The 22,958-nt window shown below is 45.7% G+C and overlaps 1 protein-coding gene across 1 annotated transcript in view; it reads right to left on the bottom strand.

Moving 5' to 3' along the window:
* The window catches only part of CACNG1 (calcium voltage-gated channel auxiliary subunit gamma 1), a 99,264-nt gene that overhangs the window by 3,332 nt on the left and 72,974 nt on the right, over positions 1–22,958 (bottom strand). The window contains exons 2-3 of the mRNA XM_029599343.1: positions 10,898–10,972; positions 6,566–6,703 (exon numbers count right to left, since the gene is read on the bottom strand). Of these exons, the coding sequence (XP_029455203.1) occupies positions 6,566–6,703; positions 10,898–10,972 (213 nt within the window). The remainder of the gene's footprint in view (positions 1–6,565; positions 6,704–10,897; positions 10,973–22,958) is intronic.

Below are 22,958 nucleotides of genomic sequence, written 5' to 3'. Positions count from 1 at the left end.
ACCCAGATCAGTCCAGATCAGTGGGTTGTGCATTCCTACCAGCAGATGGAGTCAGAGAACAATTAGAAGTTTGGGCACTGCTACATAACGAGAGTGCCACCTGCAGTCCCTCAGTATTTCTCTGACTCCAGCAGATGGTAGAGATGGAAACCTACAGTCTGTTAGTTATTAGGGAAAGGTTTTTTTCCTAGGATAGGCTAGTTTGTAGTTAGTAATGTAGCTTCCTGTGGTGTTAGGCACCTTCGTGGGCCATCCCTCAGTTGAAGTCAGGCGTCCAGGGGGGATTGGATACCTCTGCCTGTGTCTCACCCTCATCGGTGCCAGTGTCTCGATAACCAGAGGCTCCTGATTTCCTCGACTACTGAGGAGGCTCCTCTAACTCCTTCCCTCAGACTCCAACTCTGTCAGGGTAAAGTTTTCTTCAAAGAAGAAAGCAAGGACGAAGCCTTTCCAGGTAGGAGCAGTTCATTTGGGGGACAGATGTGCCGTTTAGTCGGCAGGCTAGCTAGAGTGATGAGCTTAACCCCGTGCAAAGGTTTTCTGACTGGAATGTTTTTCTTTTTTTTTTAGCCGACCGTGTTGCTGCTCGTTTTTCTCAATGGCACCCCGGCCTAAGTTGGGAACCTGGCGTGCGTGTCGGGCAGCCGAGCAGGCCATAAATGCTAATTCCCTGTGTTCTGCCTGTTCTTCAGGGCAGGAGGGAACTTCCTCGGGGGGAGCAGCAAGCAGGCAAGGGCTCCGGTCCTCCTCGCCAGGGGAGGGTAGCTCGCAGTGGCTGCCAGGGGAGGAGGAGGCCCATCCCATTTTTTTCTCCGGTGGACCAAATTCCCACTTTTGGGGATGACCCTGGGCCACGGACCCTCCTGCAGGGGGTGGTGTTGATTCAGAGGAGTTTTGCCCTGAGTTTATGCTCCTGGTGCATCAGGTGTTCCTGGCTTGGAAACAGGAGATCCTGAAGAGAGCAGCGCAGCCAGACCCTTTAGCAGTATCCACCAAAGGGGATACCCACGGGGTCCCTGGACCGCTATCACCCTGCAGGGGCTCACCAAGGGGCTCAAGGTGTGGATAGGTTGCTGGCCCCACTCAGGGATCCCAGAGACCCTGGGGCAGATCAGGATCCGGGACTAACCCAGTGATGGGTGATGTGATACAGGATGACCCGGATCAAGATGATCTCTCACCCTCAGAAGGCAATGAACTCCAGCATCATGCGCTTGTTTAAGCGAGAGGAGCTTCGACCTCTCATTCCTCAGATCTTGGAGGTCCTGGGGATCAAAGTTTCACAGGAGGAATCAGACAGTCCTGGATGGGATTTGGGGATTTGGGGTCCGACAACTTCCTTTCCATTACCTAAGAAGGTCCGCAAGCTAGTGAGCTGGGAGTGGGACTCGCTGGATGCGGGTTTAAAAGTGGGAAGACCCATGGCGAAAATTTACCCGCTAGCAGAGGATGTTTTGGATCTTCTAAAGATACCGAAGGTGGATGCGGCGGTGTCTGCCGTGACTAAGAAGACCACCATTCCTGTGGCCGGGGCCGCTGCGCTGAAGGACATTCAGGACCGCAAACTGGAGATTCATCTGAAGCGAGTCTTTGAGGTCTCAGCGCTGAGTCTCAGGACGGCGATTTGCGCCAGCCTCATGCAGAGAGCCTGTCTTTGGGTTCAGGAGGCAGCCACAACCCCCAGTCCCGACGGCAAGGGGCCTTTTCACGCCGCGCATTTGGAGGCAGGAGTTGCCTTTGTCACAGACGCGTTGTATTACTTGATTACTACCTCAGCGAGTAGTATGGTGTCTGTGGTTATGGCTCGTAGATTGCTCTGGTTGTGTAATTGGTCAGCAGACTTATCTGCTCTCAACTTTGTAACCTCTCCTTTAAGGGCAAGCTTCTCTTCGGAGAGGGTCTCGACCAGTTGGTGAAATTTCTGGGGGAGTCCAAGGGCAACCGATTGCCAGAGGATAAGAAACCTTTGGGTAAGGTTTTTCCCCCGCGGGCTTGTTTTCAGGATTTTCACAGATTTCGCCCTGGTAGGTCTTTAGCTCCTTCGGGGTCCAGGCCGGGTTCGGGATGTCAGCAGTACTTTCGTGGAGGACGGCGCCCAGGCAGACAGTCCACGGGCCAGGGTGCTGGTTGTGGAAAAACCTACCCAATGAAGGCAGGGGCACCCATTCTGTCGTAGAAGCTGTCAGAGGCAGATTGTCTCGAGTTTTCACACCCGGTGCGGGAGGCCTTTGTGGAGTCTCGCATCGCTTCTCGTCAAGCGCGAGGCAATACAGGGGATGCTACAACAGCTGCTCGATCTCCTGACCATTGTTCCAGTTCCTCTGGCGGAACAGGGCAAGGAATGGTATTCGGTCTACTTTGTTGTTCCCAAGAAAGAGGGCACCTTTTGTCCCATTCTGGATCTGCAGAAGGTGAACAAGTGTTTGCGAGCTCCCCGTTTTTGCATGGAGACGAGAACTGTGGTGGCTGCGGTATGCAGAGGAGAGTTTCTCGCATTGTTAGACCTCACCGAGGTGTATCTTCACATCCCGATTTGCCGGGTTCACCAGCGGTTCCTCCACTTCAAGGTGATGGGCCAACTTTTCCAGTTTCAAGCTCTTCCTTTCGGCCTGGCAACGGCTCCACGTACTTTCACCAAGGTCATGGTGGTCATGGCGGCGTTTCTGCGCAAGGAGGGAGTCCTTGTTCACCTGTATCTCGACAACTGGCTAATCCGAGCGAAGTCTCAGGAGGACTGTGTAAGATCAGTTCAGAGGGTGATGCTTACCTTGTAGTCACTCGGCTGGGTCATAAATGTCCAGAAGAGTCGTTTGGAGCCCACGTAGTCATTGGTCTATTTGGGAGCGCACTTCGACACTTTCCAAGGCAAGGTTTCTCTGGCAGCAGACCGTGTAACAAAGTTGCAGGATCAGGTCCAAGCCCTGCTTCAGAGGAAGAATCCGACAGTTTGGCATCACTTACAGGTTCTGGATCCATGGCCTCCACCTTGGATTTGGTCCCATGGGCGTTCGCTCATTTGCATCCGTTGCAGCGTGCGCTATTATCGCGGTGGAGTCCGGTGTTAGAAAAGTTCCATATACCGTAACCCCTCCTCCTAGAGTCCAGAGTCAGTCTATCATGGTGGCTTTCACGCAGCAACCTGGAACAGGGAGTAGACTTAGACCCTCCGAATTGGGTGGTTATCTCCATGGATGCCAGTCTATCCGGATGGGGTGCAGTCTGCCTCAACAAATCTGCCCAAGGGCTTTGGTCTCCAACGGAGAAATCCTGGTCCATCAACCGCCTCGAGATGAGGGCTGTCCGGCTGGCCCTCTGAGCATTTCTTGCTCTGGTCAAGGACACAATGGTTCGAATGTTCTCAGACAATGCAGCGACGGTAGCTTACATCAACTGGCAAGGTGGAACATGGAGTCTCGTGGTGGCATTGGAGGCGAGGCTATTGTTCGCTTGGGTGAAGCACATCTCAAAGGAATTGCCATGTCTCATGTCACGGGCGTGGAAAATGTACAGGCGGACTTCCTCAGCAGGCAACAGCTCGATCCGGGAGAGTGGGATTTAGCTCCCGAAGCATGGAACCTCATTTGCGCCAGGTGGGGCGTGCCTCAGTTGGATCTGATGGCAACTCAAGCCATTGCAAAGATGGAGTGCTTCTTCAGCTGTTGTCAAGAAATAGGCTCGGTAGGAATGGACGCTCTGGTTTGTCCGTGGCCCACGGGCATTCTTCTCTATGCCTTTCCTCCCTGGCCTCTCATCAGTTGGCTTCTACGACGCATAGAGCGGCATCCAGGCAGTGTAGTGTTGGTGGCTCCAGAGTGGCCGCGTCGCCCATGGTTCGCGGACATGGTGTAATTAGCCTTGGAAGGTCCTCTACAGCTGGCGCATCTTCCGCATCTACTCCGTCAGGGGCCCATATTTTCAGATCGGGAGGATCGCTTCTCTCTTGCGGCCTGGCTTTTGAGAAGTGGCGATTGCGATTGAGAGGATATTTCGAGCAGGTCATTTCCACTCTTTTTCAGGTGCGTCTGCCTTCTACTTCTATGGCCTATGTTAGGGTCTGGAGGTTATTTGAGGCATGGTGCCGCCAGCGCTCCTTGGATCTTTTGTCAGAGATTCCCCAGGTGTTGGACTTCCTGCAACAGAGGTTGACTAAAGGTTTAGTTTAGGGTTCAAGTGGCTGCCTTAGATGCCTTAAGGGGCAGAGTTCACGGTCGGTCACTGGCAGCGTATCCAGACATTTCGCGTTTTCTCAAAGGAGTAAAGCATTTACATCCTTCTGTACGCCCGTTATGTCCGGACTGGAGTTTGAACCTGATGCTTCGGGTGTTTTGTGGAGCCCCCTTTGAGCCTTTACGGAGGGCTTCCATTAAGGATTTGACCTTGAAGACTGTTTTCCTCATAGCCATTTGTTCTGCTCGGCGCATTTCAGAATTACAGGCTTTGTCGTGTCGAGATCCTTTTCTTAGGATTTTCGATGATAGAGTTTTGCTGTGCACGGTTCCTTCCTTCGTGCCCAAGGTGGTCTCTGCTTTTCATGTCAATTAGGCAGTGGATCTGCCAGGATTTCCAAACTGGTTCAGGGATTCTCAGGAGAAGGAACTTCATCTTTTGGATGTGCATCGCGTTCTTTTGCGCTATTTGGAGGTTACTAATGACTTCCGGCATTCGGACCATCTGTTTGTCTTGTTTGGGGGTCCTAAGAAGGGTGACAAGGCTTTGAAGGTGATGATTTCGCGCTGGATTAAGGAGGCTATTGCTGCGGCTTATGTTGCCCGTGGGCATCAGGTGCCCATGGATCTGAGAGCTCATTCCAATAGAGCCCAGGCTACCTCCTGGGCTGAGTGTCAGCTTCTGTCGCCTCAGGAGATCTGCAAAGTGGCGGTTTGGTCCTCCCTGCACACTTTCAACAAGCATTATCATTTAGATGTGAGGGCGCAAGATGAATCATCCTATGGGGAGGTTGTACTGCAAGCGGGTCTTTCGGGCTCCCGCTGTGTAGAGTAGCTTGGGTACATCCCACTGGTCTGGGTATGTTCAGGAAAGGAAAATTGGTTCTTACCTGCTAATTTTCGTTCCTGTGATACCACAGATCAGTCCAGAGACCTGTCCCCCTTTTCAGATTCTAAAAGACTACCTTGATAGGTGATATTTCCTGCAGAAACAATTTGGTCTTTTTACAAATGCTCCAGAAGGGACAAGTTCTGAAGTGGTTTAGTGGTTTGTTTTATTTGTTCCGGGCAAGAGGTTGGCGGTTAAGTTTTGGGTTCCAATCCTTTTCGCCTTTTTAAGTAAAGTTTGGTTGTTTAGGCTTGGGTACAGGTCAATACTGAGGGACAGCAGGTGGCACTCTCGTTATGTAGCAGTGCCCAAAGTTCTAATTGTTCTCTGACTCCATCTGCTGGTAGGAATGCATAACTCACTGGTCTGGACTGATCTGTGGTATTACAGGAATGAAAATTAGCAGGTAAGAACCAATTTTCCTATATATAGCTCCAAAGTTTTCTGTTTGTTTTGGGGTTTTTTTCATTTTGGGGGTTTTTGTTTTTATTTGGTTTGTTTAATGTTTTTTTTGTTTGTTTTGGTTCATTTACCAAACTGAAAAAAAAACCCCAAACCAATTAAAAAAAAAAAAAAACAGGCCTCCACTGGCCCTGACTGAGCCTTCCCAGGCCAAAAGACTGCCTGGGTCCATCTTCAAGGCCTAGGCTTGGGCTGGAGCCCTTCTCTATAAAGCTGATGGGGCCAGGGAGCTCCCACCCCGGCCCCCATTTATTTTCCTAGATCCTGCTGAAAATGAGCAAGAGCGAGGCCCAGTTACTCCTGCCTGGATCCCAGCACTTTAAAAATGGCACAGCTGCCTGTGCGATGGTGATGTAGTGATGGGCATACATCAAAAGATAGTGCCAGCTGCACCAGAGGAAGGTGCCAAAATGATGTCACTTCAGCAGTGTCCTCCAGGAGGACGCCACCATTTTCAAAGCACTGGGACACAGGCAGGAGCAACTGGGCCCTACTCCCGCCCTATTACAGCATGATCTGGGTAGGGGGCAAGTGGGGACTGGGTTGGGAGCTGCTTACACCCGGACAGTTTTTTGGCCAGGAAAGTCCAGCCAGAGCCACTGGAGGCTCTTTTTTTTTCATGCTACAAATATGAAAATATCTAAAAATTTGGGTATTTTCATAGGAGGCCTCATTCATTGCAGTGTTAGCATTTGTTAAAACTAATGCCCATCCCTATTAGCCAATGCATTTTCAGGTTTCTGTGCATGGGAATAGCATGAACATGCTTTTTCTGACATGTTTTATCTTTTTTGCATTGCTCATTAAGTGACTTTTTAATGAGCCCATGCTAAACTTATTTTGCATGAGTTTTATTGCATAGTCCCTTATCTTTGAGTAATAATATTGTTCTTTCTCCCCTTGAAAAATATCATGAAATTAAAATGCTAGGTACCCAGAAGGCATGCTGTGGTCTTATCTGGATCAAAGATACTGTATAAATCCATTTTAGACTCTCTTCTACCAAAATGAATGTGAATATAATTAAAAGGTCAGAAAAAGTTCTCACCTGCAAATGTATAAAACATTGCTGCTGGCTTTAGCAGATAGTCCCTCTTTTTATTGAAGGCCAAGAGGGTGCAGATGGTTGCCAGGATCATGAAACCAACCCCGATAATAGCTAAAGCTGCTGCTGAGATGCTGTATTCTATCGACACAAAATGTTAAAGAAAGTCTTTACATAAGATGGCAGTAATAATCTTAATCCTCACCATACCAGTAACTAAAAGTTTTTCACAAGAATGACTTTCCAAAGAAACATAGAAAACCATGGCAGATACTGACCACCAGGTCCAACCATTTTCTCTGTCTCCTTCAGTACTGCAGACCCTATTTGTTCTCCAGTTTTCCTATCACTTGACATTGGAGTAGGGGTTGACTTATTAATAACATAAGGAAACATTTCTTCAATGAAAGTGTGGTAGAGATATTTATTTATTTAAAACTTTTCTATACCGACATTCATATAAAATATCACATCGGTTTACATGAAACTCAGGTAGCTTAACACAAACGAAGAGGCAAAATTACAATAAACGGGGGGAAAAAAATTTGGAAATAGAAGGAAACAGAAATAGATTAAGATAGGGTAGTATGGCAGTAAGGGTGCCTATCTGGTGCATAATACAAATGGAGGAGGGTCTAGGAAGCTAGACCAGCTGTTGGTCTAAAGGAAGACTGATCAACTGTTGTTCTAATGGTAAAATAAGTGAAATAAAACGGTGATTTATATACAGTAATATATATAGCATAGGGTTATATACAAGGTTTATATACAGTTTATATACAGTTCAACTATTGGTCTAAAGGAGATATGCAGAGGAAGGATACTGATCTACTGTTCACCTAATCGGCTTATCCACATTTCCCCTGTCAGATTAAAGGAAAATATGTGGTGGGAGGAGACGGAGGTTAATGTAAAGTAGGCGGTATAACAAAGGATTGTATATAATGTTTATATACAGTTGATTATATAACATAGGGTTATAAGCAGGTTTATCTGCAAATTCGGAGGGAAGGAGTTCTATCTAAGAGGTCAAAGGAAAGGGGGGGTATAGATAAGATAGAGGGAAGGTTTACTTAGGGAGGTTACTTAAGAAGGCAAGGGGGGCGCAGTTAGGGGAGGATGGAAAAGGTGGAGGAAAATCTTAACGAGAGATGGGGGTTATAAACAGGTTGAGGGGGAATTCGGGGGAGGAGTACTAAGAGGTCAAGGGAAGGGGGCGAATAGGGAAGAACGGGAAAAGGTTAACTTAGGAAGGATTACTTGAGAAGGCTGGGGGGGTGGGGGCGGTGGCTCGGGGTGGAAGGTAAAGAAGAAGGAGAGTCATAATGAAAGAAGGGGGGGGAGAGGCTTCGTCAAGAGGGAAGTGGCTAGGAAGAGGCTAAGTGAAGGCTTGTTTAAAAAGCCATGTTTATAGTTTTGTTTTGTTTTTTCAAAGGTTTGGGTACAGTGTTCCAGGCATAGATCTGGAGGCAAGGAGTTGCATAACTTAGGACCTGGAAGAGCCTCCCATTGGATGTGGGGAAACAATGGTATCAGACTTCAAGAAAAAATGGGACAGACACAGAAGAACCACAGATGAGGAAGTGATAGGAAAACTGGAGAACAAGTAGGGTCTGCGGTACTGAAGCAGACAGAGAAAATGGTTGGACCTGGTGGTCAGTATCTGCCATGGTTTTCTATGTTTCTTTGAAAAGTCATTCTTGTGAAAAACCTTTAGTTTTAATCATTAAAGGTGACCCCGAGGGGTGAATATACAAGTGAAAATCATGAACTTGTTCAACCGCGGGGTGGTATGAAGGTCTGAAGTAAAACATAAAATATATACAATATAAAAATACCAAGTAAAAATATAAGTTAAGTATTTTCTGATACATAAAAAAGATAAGAGCTTGATACAACGTGTTTTCTAGTTACTGGAAAATACCCCATATCTGAGCCTCTCTAGATCTGATGGATTACCTGTTTCCATGAACTCTTTCATCACCAACCTGGGTACAGGAGCTAAATTGGGTAGTACTGGATAGATTGTTTTTATTTTGTGGTTTGTGTGTCTGGTCAGTAGCATTATTGGGTTATTGGTTAGACTGCTGCACTAAGGCGGACATCCATCGTCTTTGATCTTCCAGGTCAATCAGAATGTGCTGCAGCCCTGCACTCTTGATGTCAGGAAGGACTCAAGCTGAGCTGCCATGGGGGTTTTCATTTGTGGTCACTATGCTTTTTTCCTTCCATTTTAGTCCATCCACCTACATGGATAAATGCTTGGTTGCAGAGGCAGCGCATATCCAGCTGAGAATTCTATGTCACAGATGTCTCTGAAGCTTTGAGTAACTGTGCTATTAAGTCACATAGGTTCAGTTTTTCCCAATCCTTTCCTGGAGCACACCTATCTAGTGGGGTTTTCAGGATTGCCACAATGAATATACATGAGAGATTTGCATACACTGGGTCTTCAATGTATGAAAATCTATTTCATGCATATTCATTACCAATATCCTGAACACCTGTTTGGTCAGGTGCACTTCCAGGAGAGGGTTGGGAAACACTGCTAATGGGCAGTATTTTCTAGATCTGGTCATGTAGAAATCACAACATATTTGGTTTTCAAGATAACCAAACTATAGAAATCAAGTTGGCTCTTATACCTAATACATACAAATACATATCATGAATATTCATTGTGGATATTCAAAGCCAGACTTATTGGGAAACCAGTGCAATAGAATCAGGATTGATGGGGGAGGGGGGGGTGAAGAGATTTTCATATTAGGAGATATATGAAATTGAATAAATAAAGACATATTTGGATCACATGCATAGTAGCATGCAACATTGCTACCAGGTTTTTAGAAGCTTCTTTAAAAAAAATAAAAAAAAAAAACCACTGAGGGCTGGGCCAATGGTTTAATGGCAGTGCTGTGTATTCCTATGCAAAGCACCTGGGTTTCATTTCTAGGCCAGGACTGGGAATGATACTGAGGTGATATTCACAGCCACTCATGGGAAGGTAGTCTCAACCATCACTTAACTGTGACATCTAGTGGCCAGACTTAGGATCTACAGGAGCCATGAACTGGGCCCATGGCCAAAGGCTGTCACTGTGAGGGCTAGGCTGCATTGAGAGCATTGTCCCCTCAAAGCTGTGCACGTGTGTGTGCGCGCTCATACGTCATGGACCCTGCGCACATGGCAAAACACGAGACATCCCAATGATATTTGTATCGTTCTGGCTTGTAACGCATAAATTTGAACTCAACTTATAAAATGTTGCACAAAAGAAGATTTTTATGCACATGGCCTTTCAAAAATTTGAAGGAATGTTCATTGGGAGGTAGATATCAAAATGGAGTAGGGGTTAGAATCCCTTGGTATTTATGAATGAGGTCTTATGGCGATGTAGCCAAAGGCAGATTTCAATTGAGTTGGAAACCCAAAAAAATACTGAAAGAAACCGTCAGACCCAAACAGCTGCCCCCAAGCCCACCACCCCAACTAGGCTGATTATCTTGCATATGCTCTACTTTTCTCTTTCTATCTTCCATTAAGACTAATGAAACCAAATTTTTATATATGGTATTTCCATCAACATTCACAAAGCTGTCAGTCTTGCATGTAAAATAAATGGACACAGCAGCAGAGCCGAGAGAAGAGTATAACACGTAGGGGGGCAAATCACGTGACTTGGCTGATTTCTTAAGATTTTTTTTTTTTCATTTGCTTTAGCATAATGACATATAAAGCACTGGATAGGGAAATACCAACTGCACCTGAATGTAACCTGCCCTGAGCTGCCAATGAAAAGGGGTGAGCTGAAGTCGTCTTTTCCCAATTATTGTTGCACCACGTCTGCTACACTGTGCAAAGCCGCTTTGTTGAGAGTCAACAAATTAACTGTAGCGAGGGACCACTCTAGGGTGCATGCAAACTACCAGGGAAGTCAGGAATGGAAATGATTTACTGCCAGCAGAGGATGTAATTTACTGACAGAATTATATCAATATTGTTCTAAATGTCACCAGTCCCCTGCTACCAGGGCAGTATTTACCTACTATTGAGTGAATATTGCACTAAAAAGTAAGCGCCGTTGACTAGGCAGAGTTCATTTTACACGACCGACTGGAAAGTTATTCATTTTAAGCTGCAGCATGTGATCTTGTCTGAATCTATGGAAACTGAAGAGAAGAAAAAAAAAACACACCCTTCCCCAGTTCATCCAGCAGAGAGAGAAGTATTAAATCCCCTTTGGTTTCTTCTGCATTAATATGATGGTAATTGACACTCAGCTTTTAACATAATGGAATTCAACATTCAAAAAATCTTTGTGCAAATTCTTACCTTTTTGGGTAGTCACTTCAAATATCTCTTCATTCTCCCCGGAGGTGAAATGTTTGAAGTATGAACAGTTATGCTCTAAAAGAAAGAATGTGAGCAGCTTAATCTTCAGATTACAATAAATTACTCAATCAAAAGAGAAGCCAGGGAAATGAAGGGTGCATTTCATGCAGATGGAAGCGCATCGCAGTAAGAGCTCTGTTTTATTAGACAGGATACAAGAATCTTTAAGAAGGGACGTGTTGGGCAACTGGCAATAGAAATGATTTCACTTCCTCAGTAAATAGAATTGAAGGACAGGGTATCATCATCTCCACCAAGCTTGAGGAGTAAAATCCAAGGCATCGGTCAATCTGATGGTTTCCGTTGCCTGTATGGCACACAGTCTTCTAACCAGGGTTTCTCAACCCAGTCCTGAGGAGGACACAAGTATTCAGGATATCCGTAATGTATGTGCATAAGGTATCTTTGCATACAATGGAGGCAGTACATGCAGATCTATCTCATGCATGTTCACTGTGGACCTTGATCTGACCTAGTATCCACAATGAATATGCATAAAATAGAATTGCATGCACTGCCTCCATTATATGCAAATTACCTTATGCATATGCATTATGAACATCCTGAATACCAGGCCTGTTTGTGGTTCTTGAGGACCAGGGCTGGCCACCCTGCTATAAACTCTCTTTTCACTGGAATTAATTTAGATTGGGATAAAATACCTTTCAACAGTGTAATAATACTACTTATTTTTTTACAGTACTACTGGACATATGCAGTGCTTATAGAATGGTGATAAATATTCAGATATAATAAGTCCCTTCCCTCAAGGGCTTACGATCTAAGAGGTTGATTTTAAAAACATTGCTTGTGCAAAAATGCCAACATATACATGTATGTGGCTGCACATGAGCAATGCGGATTTTAAAAAGCCGCAAAGTATGCACGTATCAAAAATAAGAGGGTGGAAAAGGGCTGGGGCCAGCACTTACACACGTAACTCCGTATTTTAAAACCGGAGACTGCGGAGCACGGCGGCTTGTTATCCGCGTAACTTTACTGCTGCTCCTGATAAGGAGCAAGTCTGTAGATCTCGGGTTTTAGCGGTTACAGGACAGGACGAGGGGTCCGGATCAACTGGGGGTATGCAGGATGAAAAACCAGAGGGGTCTGGGCTAATTGGAAAAACTGGGTTGTCCCTCGCACGAGCATGTTTTAAAATCTGCCTACATACGCCCGTAAAAGCCTGCAAACTCCTAGGAAAGATCCGTGAAGTGCATTTTCTCAAGCAATCTCCTAAGACTAGGTGCGTTTTTATGCACAGGAGGTGTTTCTTTAAAAACATATGTATGCAAGTACGTGCACAATTTAAAATTGCAGGGTATTACCACTCAGGTGCTGATATGCGCATGTATGGGTGCACACACGTTTGTTTTCAAATTAGCTTGTAAGTGGTACCTGAGCCAATGGGAGATTAGGTGATTTACTCAAGGCCACAAGGAATGTCAGAGATGTGCTTTTGTACTAACCACTAGGCCAGGGCTTCCCAAACCTGTCCTGGGGACCCCACAGCCAGTCGGGTTTTCAGGATGTCCACAATGAATATGCATGAGATACCATGGAAATCCAGTATATGCAAATTGAAACTGATATCATGCATATTCATTGTGGATTTCCTGAAATCCCGACTTGCTTGTGGGGTCCCCTAGGACAGGTTTAGGAAGCCCTGCAATAAGCCATATCTTCTCTCCATGATGAATGGAAGTGAATTTAAAAAGCACAAGAAAAATATTACAGATAACCCTGTAACCCCATCTCACCCAGATTAGGGTGAGATGGGGTTACAGGGTTATCTGTAATATTTTTCAACAACCAAGGCATAGTTCTCTCTGAGCTGAGCAAACGGGCCTGCTCACCTCTCTGGTTCCACGGCAGATCCCAGGTCGGCCTCCCTAGCGGTAGCTGTGAGCTCTTCCAGGCCTCGGTGTCCTGCGGTGGCGGTCGCCGGGCCTTCCACTACGCACCAGGCCTCAAGCCAGAGCTCGGCATCCTCAGTGGTGTTGGCCATGCCCCTATGCGCGTGCGGACCAACTGGCCTCTTGTAGGGCCAGGGGCAGGTCCTAGCTCCACGGTGTGCCCTGATTGATTCCCTGATATAAGGAAGTCCCTGCCTGTACTTCCTTGCCTTGGCAATCGGGTTTGTACTTTGCTAGATTGTCACTGCATCTGAACCTTGTTCCAGTATTTTTCCAGTCTCGTTCCAGGATCCTTCTGTTCCAGCCTTGTTCCTGCATCCTAGTATTCCAGTGTCCTTCTGTTCCTGTTTCGTCTGTCCGTCTCCCCAGGTAGTACCTCCAGAATGTTTCACTGGTACTGACCTCGGCTGGCTCTTGACCTGCCTGCCTGCTGCCGGCCTTCTGACTTCAGCCTGCTCCTTGACCTGCCTGCCTTCTGACTTCAGCCTGCTCCTAGACCCGTCTGCCTGCTGTCTGCCTTCTGACCTCGGCCTGCCTGTGACCTCGTCTGACCTCCAGAACCTGACCCCTCCTTTGTTGACCACTCCTCGGACTGACCCCCGGAGTCTGACCATCTGCCTGCTCAACCATGTCTCCAGATTCTGGCTCTGTTCTTAGCCTTGTCATCACTTACGCTGTTCTGGTCCTCCTTGCTCCATCTGACCTCCAGTCTCGGACCTGACCACACTCCTCTTCTGTCTCTGGGCACGCCTGTCTACCATCTCTCCAGGAGACCCTGCGAGGCCCACCTAAGTCCAAGTGGCCCGGGTCCCTACAGGCTCCTCCCGGGGGGGACCTCGGGCTTCCAGTGGTGAAGCTAATTGAGGCCTCTGCTCCTCCAGTGCTCCGCCCCCTGGGGGCAGGTGCTTCCTGGTCCTACGAGGGAGCCATTCTCCACAGCTCCAGGACAAGGGTCCACCCCCGAGCACAACAGAGACCAGAAAGAAAGGAGCAAGAATAACCAAAAAAATAAGAGAAATAATGAGAAAACAATCACTGCAATATATCAAATTTAGCAGATTCTGCAACTAGTAACTTTTAGGTATGTGAATCCATTAAGGCCCTTAGTTGTGAAGGTTCGAAAAAGACATAATCAACATTAAGATGCTTCACTAAACACTTGCAGGGATAACGCAATGTAAATTGGGCTCCCTTTGACAAAACCTCAGATCTCATAGACAAAAAAATCTTTTCCCGCGATCTTGAGTCGTCCTAGTAATATCAGTATAAATCCACAATTTCTGGCCATAAAACAGAAGCAGCCTGTTACAAAGAAAATACCTAAACACAGTATTCCTATCTACCAAAAAAGCAAAAGATACAAGCAATGTGCCTGTTTTGGTAATCTCAGTCTCTTTGTGATAATTCAAGAATATTAGTCAAATCAAGGGATAAATCCTGAGGCTGGCTTCCACCTGTCACTTCCTCACTTTCAGGCTGATACAGAAAGAAACGCGGGAGAGCGGGTGAGTGCCCACTCTCCCGGCACGCGCACAGGCCAGTGTCCTGTGCGCGCAATCCAGTAAATAAAAATATGCTAATTAGAGCATGCGGTAAAAGGAGGCGTTAGGGACACTAGCGCGTCCCTAGCGCCTCCTTTTTGACAGAAGCAGCGGCTGTTAGCGGGTGTGACAGCCGATGCTCAATTTTGCCGGTATTGGTTCTCAGACCCGCTGACAGCCACGGGTTCGGAAACCGGACGCCAGCAAAATTGAGCGTCTGGTTTTCAACCCACGAGCCACGGGCTGATTTTAAATTTTTTTATTTTTAATTATTTTTTATTTTTGGGACCTCCGACTTAATATCGCCATGATATTAAGTCGGAGGGTGTACAGAAAAGCAGTTTTTACTGCTTTACTGGACACTTTCCCAGTGCCGAGAGAAATTAATGCCTACCTTTGGGTAGGCGCTAATTTCTGAAAGTACAATGTGTGGCTTGGCTGCACATTTTACTTTCTGAATCGCGCGGGAATAACTAATAGGGCCATCAACATGCATTTGCATGTTGTGGGCGCTATTAGTTTCGGGGGGGGGGGGGGGGGTTGGACGCGCGTTTTCGACGCGCTATTACCCCTTACTGAATAAGGGGTAAAGCTAGCTATTACGCGCTATTACCCCTTACTATTACGCGCTATTACCCCTTACTGAATAAGGGGTAAAGCTAGCGCGTCGAAAACGCGTATCCAACCGCGGGTTAACAGTGCGCTCCGCCGGAGCACACTGTACTGTATCGGCCTGTTTGTGGTAAATAACATGCCTTAGTTATAACAGGCATTGCAGCTGTAGTAATTTTCAAAACCTTGAAAAGTTCTACAGAAGCAATTAATTTTGTATAAGGAAAATTTAGAACTCTAAGACTGAGGCTTCGGAGGGAATTTTCAATATTTTCAAGTTTCTTTGAATGGATCAGCTCAGACTGAACCAACCCATTTTGAATTTTTTTTTTTAACAGAGGCAATACATGAGTCCAAAACATCCAGTTTAGCTTCCTGAGAATGAACTTGTTTTTCAATTGCCAAAATCTGATGATTAATATCCAAGGAAATCTTCGTTAAAGAAGAGAAAGAGATTTCAAAAGAAACCAATACATCCCATACCGCATCCAAAGTTATAACAGAGGATTTAGATTACTCTGATTTCACAACCAGGCTTTCCTGTATCACTTCACCTAGACTCGATGCAGTATCACCACCCAAGCTCCCAAGGGGGACTGGAGTCGAGGCCCAGGCCAGAGGACCTACTGCTCAAGGTGCCCCAGAGAGAGGAGAATTCTCCTCACCAGCAGAATCCAAATCTGCTGCCGCAGAACACAAAATGGGTCCACTGACCTCCTCCATAGCTGTTCCTTTTAAAACCGGGATCTCCAGACTCACCCCAGGAGAAACCAGCTGAGGCTCCAGACAATCCAACTGCCCCCAAGAGGGGGGAGATGGCATAATCGGCGCACCGGGGCTCAAAGAGATCTCCTCGGCCAGCATGTTCAGCATTCGCTCCACGACGAGTCCCGCAGCGACCATCGCTCCCGGACCAGAAGTCGGCGTTGTAGCAACATACCCCTCAATCCATGGCTGATGTAAGGCGGGTAGGGGAGAACTAGAAATGTTCTCCCTCACCTTAGCCTTGCGCTTATTATCAGGCATTAAGAAAGGTAATCCTAAAGAAAAATTGCAAATCAGGAAAGAGGGCTCTTGCACTGCTTTCTCATACAGCGGCCATCTTGGTCTTCCCTTGGGTTGAATATTTTTTATAATTTCCTGGGAAGGGAAGTTCATGTTCATGGTGGAATGAATATAAAGCCCACTTAGATTAATTTTCATTTAGATAAAAATTATTACTGATAATTATCAATATAGTATTTCTGAAATATTAATTTTACCTGATCCCAGGTAAGTAAATTATAGGTTTTTCATCCCATTCACTTGTGCTATTTGATATCAGATTTAGAGGAGTCTCTCTCTCAAATACTTTGTGGTAATAGTAATACAGCAATTATTGCATTTCCTACCTGCAACCACTGGGGGTGAGAGAGAAAGAGAGAGAGAAGGAGAGACTATCTTTAAGGCCCTTGTAGGAGTTAGTATTTATGCTACTATAGGAGGCCCACCTAGTAACTCGAGGTGAGGTTTAGGTAGTAGTGTAAGGGTTAGGGGCCACTTTGACATGCAGAGTGAGACATACAAACAGAACAGTGCACTCTTGTGAATATTTGATGTCTTTTGGAGTATGGAAACTCACACAATGATGAGATTTGTACAATGATCTCTCAACCTAGTTTGATGGACTTTCTACCTGGGTAACATCAAGCTAGGTTGAGAGAAGGCACGGCGGCAGCTCCCTGCCGCCACAGAGAGGGAGGATGACGTTGGAGGCCCCTGAGCCATGGAGGCACACAACAGCGGCGGCTCCGATTGCCGCAGACCACAGGTGGCAGCCCCAGGCTGCAAGAGACGGTGCCAGGGCGGCCTGGCGGCAGAGGTAAGAGGCTGCTCACTGCTAGGCCCATGAACAGCATCGCAACAGTGGGTTACCAGTCCTAGGGCAGGTGCACTGTTAAATGTTTTACCTTCTGAGAAATTAGGAAGATAATTTTTTTTACAAGGTTTGAGGAGGAATTCTTTAAAATAAGGGATAATTGTCAGAGATATGAGTTTAAGCAATAAAACAAATTACGGATGTAGAATGGAGCTTTATATAATTAAAGCCCAACACGATGTTCCATTTCACAGTTTATTATAGCCAAGTTGAGCTTTGCAATGCTGATCTTGGCAATTTCTTAGTATAAAGTTATGCTTCTTATGATGCCTAGGAATCTCGTATACCTATTCAAGAGGTACAAAACTGGACTTAAGAACATAAGAATTGCCATACTGGGTCAGAATGAGGGTCCATCAAGCCCAGTATTCTGTTTCCAAGCCAGATCACAAGTTCCTGGAAGCTTCCCAAATAGTATCTAGATCTTATGCTGCTAACATCCAGAGATAAACAATGACTTTCCCCAAGTCTACATGGTCAATAAATGTTTATGGACTTTTCTTCTAAGCTTATCCAAACAGTGGCATAACCAGAACTGATATTTTTGGTTGGGCCCAAGGTTATCTGGGTGGGATGTAGGCATACAGGTCTGAGCCCTACTAGTTGTACTCTTATTGATAAATAATGCCTTAGCATGCTCCCTACAATAGGTTTCTAAGTAGTCTACAACAGCCATTATGCATCATGAGTGAAACTATTTCAAATATTTTAACTCAATTATTTCAAGCACTTACCGACATTACAAATTAGAACATAAAAACATAAGATATGCCATACTGGGTCAGACCAAGGGTCCATCAAACCCAGTATCCTGTTTCCAACTGTGGCGAATCCAAGTCACAAGTACCTGGCAAGTACCCAAACATTAAATAGGATCACAAGCTACTATTGCTTATTAATTACGTAATAGAAGTTTATAGATTTATTATTATTTATTCCTTATTAATCTGTATTATTTTATTATGTTTATTGTAATTAATAAATACACAAGAATATCATGTAAAAAGCAAAGAACACATAAACATCAGATACAATCAATTATGTCATAAAACAAATATCAATGTATTCTTTCATGAATCCTCTTTCCAGAAAGGTAGAGATCATCATAACTACAATAAAATAGCAATAATCATAAGAACGGATGCAGAGCAGAACTACAACAGTTACATTACAACCCAACATGAAAAAAAGCCTATATTTAATTCTGGAATAACCTCAGCAAAAAAAAAAAAGACTCCCTCTACTGCTAAACATTTTGTGAAGTAACAAAAACCCCTGCAATTAAAAAAAAAAAAAAAGACACCTAGAACCTTTTCATACCATACAATCACAGCACTGACTCTCAGGACTCAAATAACAGCAACCTTATGGAAAAGCAGCAATGCAAATACTACATCAGGCCCTAGAACATTAATACATCACCTACTGGGGTAACAGAAAAAGCCAGACTGCTACAAATCTCTAAGGATAAATTAGGGTGGCCAATGTAACCCCAATATTTAAAATAGGCTCCAGGGGCGATCTGGGTAACTATAGCCCAGTGAGCCTGATTTCAGTGCCGGGAAAAATAGTGGAAACTCTTCTCAAGATCAAAATCGTAGAGCATATAGAAAGACATGATTTAATGGAACACAGTCAACATGAATTTACCCAGGGGAAGTCTTGCCTAACAAATCTGCTTTATTTTTTTGAAGGGGATAATAAACATGTGGATAAAGGTGAACCGGTAGATGTAATGTATTTGGATTTTCAGAAGGCATTTGACAAAGTCCCTCATGAGAGGCCTCTACAAAAACTAAAAAGTCATGGGATAGGAGGTGATGTCCTTTCGTGGATTACAAACTGGTTAAAAGATAAGAAACAGAGAGTAGGATTAAACAGTCAATTTTCTCAGTGGAAAAGGGTAAACAGTGGAGTGCCTCAGGGATCTGTACTTGGACCGGTGCTTTTCAATATATATATAAATGATCTGGAAAGGAATACGACAAGTGGGGTTATCAAATTTGTGGATGATACAAAATTATTCAGAGTAGTTAAATCACAAGCAGACTGTGATACATTACAGGAGGACCTTGCAAGACTGGAAGATTGGGCATCCAAATGGCAGACGAAATTTAATGTGGACAAGTGCAAGGTGTTGCATAGGGAAAAATAACCCTTGCTGTAGTTACACGATGTTAGGTTCCATAGTAGGAGCTACCACCCAGGAAAAAGATCTAGGCATCATAGTGGATAATACTTTAAAATTGTCGGCTCAGTGTGCTGCAGCAGTCAAAAAAGCAAACAGAATGTTAGGAATTATTAGGGAGGGAATGGTTAATAGAACGGAAAATGTCATAATGCCTCTATATCGCTCCATGATGAGACCGCACCTTGAATACTGTGTACAATTCTGGTCGCCGCATCTCAAAAAAGATATAGTTGCGATGGAGAAGTACAGAGAAGGGCAACCAAAATGATAAAGGGGATGGAACAGCTCCCCTATGAGGAAAGGCTGAAGGGTTAAGGGCTGTTCAGCTTAGAGAAGAGACGGCTGAGGGGGGATATGATAGAGTTCTTTAAGATCACGAGAGGTCTTGATCGAGTAGATGTGACTCGGTTATTTACACTTTCGAATAAAAGAAGGACTAGGGGGCATGCCATGAAGTTAGCAAGTAGCACATTTAAGAATAATCGGAGAAAATTCTTTTTCACTCAACGCACAATAAAGCTCTGGAATTTGTTGCCAGAGGATGTAGTTAGTGCAGTTAGTGTAGCTGGGTTCAAAAAAGGTTTGGATAAGTTCTTGGAGGAGAAGTCCATTAACTGCTATTAATCAAGTTTACTTAGGGAATAGCCACTGCTATTAATTGCATCAGTAGCATGGGATCTTCTTAGTGTTTGGGTAATTGCCAGGTTCTTGTGGCCTGGTGGTTTGGCCTCTGTTGGAAACAGGATGCTGGGCTTGATGGACCCTTGGTCTGACCCAGCATGGCAATTTCTTATGTTCTTATGTTCTTACATGCTAGCAGCAATATTGCAACTCAGTCACACACAGGCAGAACCCAGACTGACCCTTATCTAATACAGAAATAAGGGACTACAAATTAGAAATAGAAACATTAAAACAAAACTGAAATAGCCTGAGAGACTAGACTCTGAATAGTAGAACCTAAAGAGCAAAATACAAAAATATAAGAAATGCACATACCCAAAGATGGCATATTACAATTGCTAAAAACTCAAAATAATTTTTTTAGCTTTATTATCTGATCTTTTTATTGATCTAATCAGTTCCCAGTTTATTTTTCCACTTTAACCCTTGTCAGTCTTTTCCCAATTCCTTCTCCAAGGTCTCTTTCTGTTTCTTCACTCATTCTCTCTTCTTCCCTCACACACACATACAGAGGCTTTTGCTTTCTCTCACAGACTCCCTAACACACACAAGCTCTCACTCTCACATACTCTACCACACATACAAGCTCACTCTCTCACTCACACCCCCAGGCTCCCATTCTCAAATACACACACAAAACCCAGTCTCCCATTCTTACACACACAAACACTCACACGCAGCCTCCCAATCTTACACACACAAACACCTACACTCAGGCTCCCATTCTGATACCACACACACAACACAGGCTCCCATTCATACCCCCTCCCACAACACAGAATACCATTCTCACATACAAAACACACACACACACACACACACACATATACCTAGGCGTCCATTCTCACACATATAAACACCCAGGCTCCCATTCTTACACACATAAACACTCAGGTTCCCATTCTTACACACACACACACACAACCAGGCTCCCATTTTCACACACAAACACCCACATTCAGGCTCTCATTCTTACACACCCACATCCACATTCAGACTCCCATTCTTACACACACACACACACAACCCAGGTTCCTATTCTGACACGCGCACAACCAAGGTTCCCATTCTCACACACAAACTCTCACACTTGGGCTTCCATGCTCACATGCAAACACCCACACGTGGGCTCCCATACTCACAGACACCCACAAACTCAAGTCCTGCCTCCCACCAGCATAAGCACTCATCCTCCAGTGTCTCTGATATGCTGTTTCAAGTCCCACCTCCCTCTCCCACCAAGTAGCCAAAGTACCTGCTGTTTGGTACCCTCAAAGCAGCATTTGAAGTGGGCCACACCCACCCGGCTCCCTGGCCCGACAAAAAAGTGCAGTGCTACAGAGCATGGGAGCCTCAGCAAGCTGCTGCCAAGAGAGAGAGGAGATAGATAACCTGGAACCACCACTATTAAGGATGAATGCTGTTGCAATGGGGGGAGAGGGAGATTCTTCTTGTGGGTCTGGGGAGGGTAAGGGATGGGAGTAGAGGGAGGATCTGCTTAATATTCTTTTATTGTCCTGGTTTCTATCCACCATAATACACTCTGATATTTGCCCAGAAAAATGAGTCACTTTTTTCTACTGATTTTCTCCTTTTTTTTTTTATTGTCATAATTCACCCTTATAAATTCCTGTGAAAATAAAAAAAAACCCCAAAAAAACAAAAATGAAGGTCCCTGAGAGGTGGCTGCTGTATGTAGCCAGATATTCCGTGGCTGCCAATTAGCCAGAGAAGTCACTACTTATCCAGTTACATAGCACTGAAGTGAATATCAGCCTCTTTGTGAAGTAACACAAACCCCTGCAAGATAAAAACCACCTAGAATCTTGTCATTGCCCTTCTATTACAACACTAACTCTCAGGACTCAAAACAGCGGCAACTTTATCTATGAAAAGGCAGCAAGGCAAATAATACACCAGGCCCTAGAACACTAGTACACCATCTACTGGGCAAACAACAAGCCGGACTGCTACAAATCCCTACAGAGAAACTACAGACAAACAGAAATACTGCACCTCAGTCACATGTGTAGAACATAGCCAGAGCCTTACCTAATACAGAATAAAGGACTATAAATTAAAACAGAAACATTCAGACCAGTGGCGTAGCCACGGGTGGGCCTGGGTGGGCAGCTGCCCACCCAATTTAGACCCAGGCCCACCCAACTGACACCGGAACTGCAAGGCTGTCGCGGGATCCCATCCCCGCGACAGTGAAGAGGAGAACCCACGCCTCGCGCGCCATCACGGCACACGTGGGGAAGCGGTCCTACAACCATTTGGCCGACCGATCTTCCTGTTTGGGGGGGGGAGGAGAGCGGAAGCGCCGCGCACAGCTTCCGCTTCCTCCCCCCAGAGCAGGAAGATCAGCTGCCTCTCCTGCAGCCACTGGCCTCCTGCTATCTTGGGGCCGTATGGCCGACCGATCTTCCTGTTGGGGGGGGGGGGGGGGGAAGAAGAGCGGAAGCACCGCGCACAGCTTCCGCTTCCCCCCCCAGCAGGAAGATCGGTCGGCCGTATGGCTCGAAGATAGCAGGAGGCCAGTGGCTGCAGGAGAGGCAGCTGATCTTCCTGCTCTGGGGGGAGGAAGCGGAAGCTGTGCGCGGCGCTTCCGCTCTTCTTCCCCCCCCCCCCCAACAGGAAGATCGGTCGGCCATACGGCCCGAAAATAGCAGGAGGCCAGTGGCTGCAGGAGAGACAGCTGATCTTCCTGCTCTGGTGGGAGGAAGCGGAAGCTGTGTGCGGCGCTTCCGCTCTCCTCCCCCCCCCCCCCCCAAACAGGAAGATCGGTCGGCCATACGGCCCCAAGATAGCAGGAGGCCAGCTGATCTTAAACTGTGCACAGGCTTGAATGTGTATGTGAGGATGAGAATGGGAGCCTTGTGTGTGTGTGGGTGAAAATCAGACCCTGGGTGTGTATGGGAGTGAGAATGGAGTCTTGAATGTGTGTGGGTGATAATGGAAGCTTGAATATGTGGGTGAGGATGGAAGCTTGAATATGTGGGTGAGGATGGAAGCTTGAATATGTGGGTGAGGTTGGAAGCTTGAATGTGTGTATATATGGGTGAGGATGGAAGCTTGAATGTGTGTATATATGGGTGAGAATGGGAGCCTGGGTTTGTGTGGGTGAGAATGGAAG

The sequence above is a fragment of the Rhinatrema bivittatum genome, chromosome 4, assembly GCF_901001135.1.
Source record: "Rhinatrema bivittatum chromosome 4, aRhiBiv1.1, whole genome shotgun sequence".
In the NCBI taxonomy this organism is placed as follows: domain Eukaryota; kingdom Metazoa; phylum Chordata; class Amphibia; order Gymnophiona; family Rhinatrematidae; genus Rhinatrema; species Rhinatrema bivittatum.
Note: the sequence above shows the minus strand (reverse complement) of the source record. Positions and strands in the feature narration are given on the sequence as shown.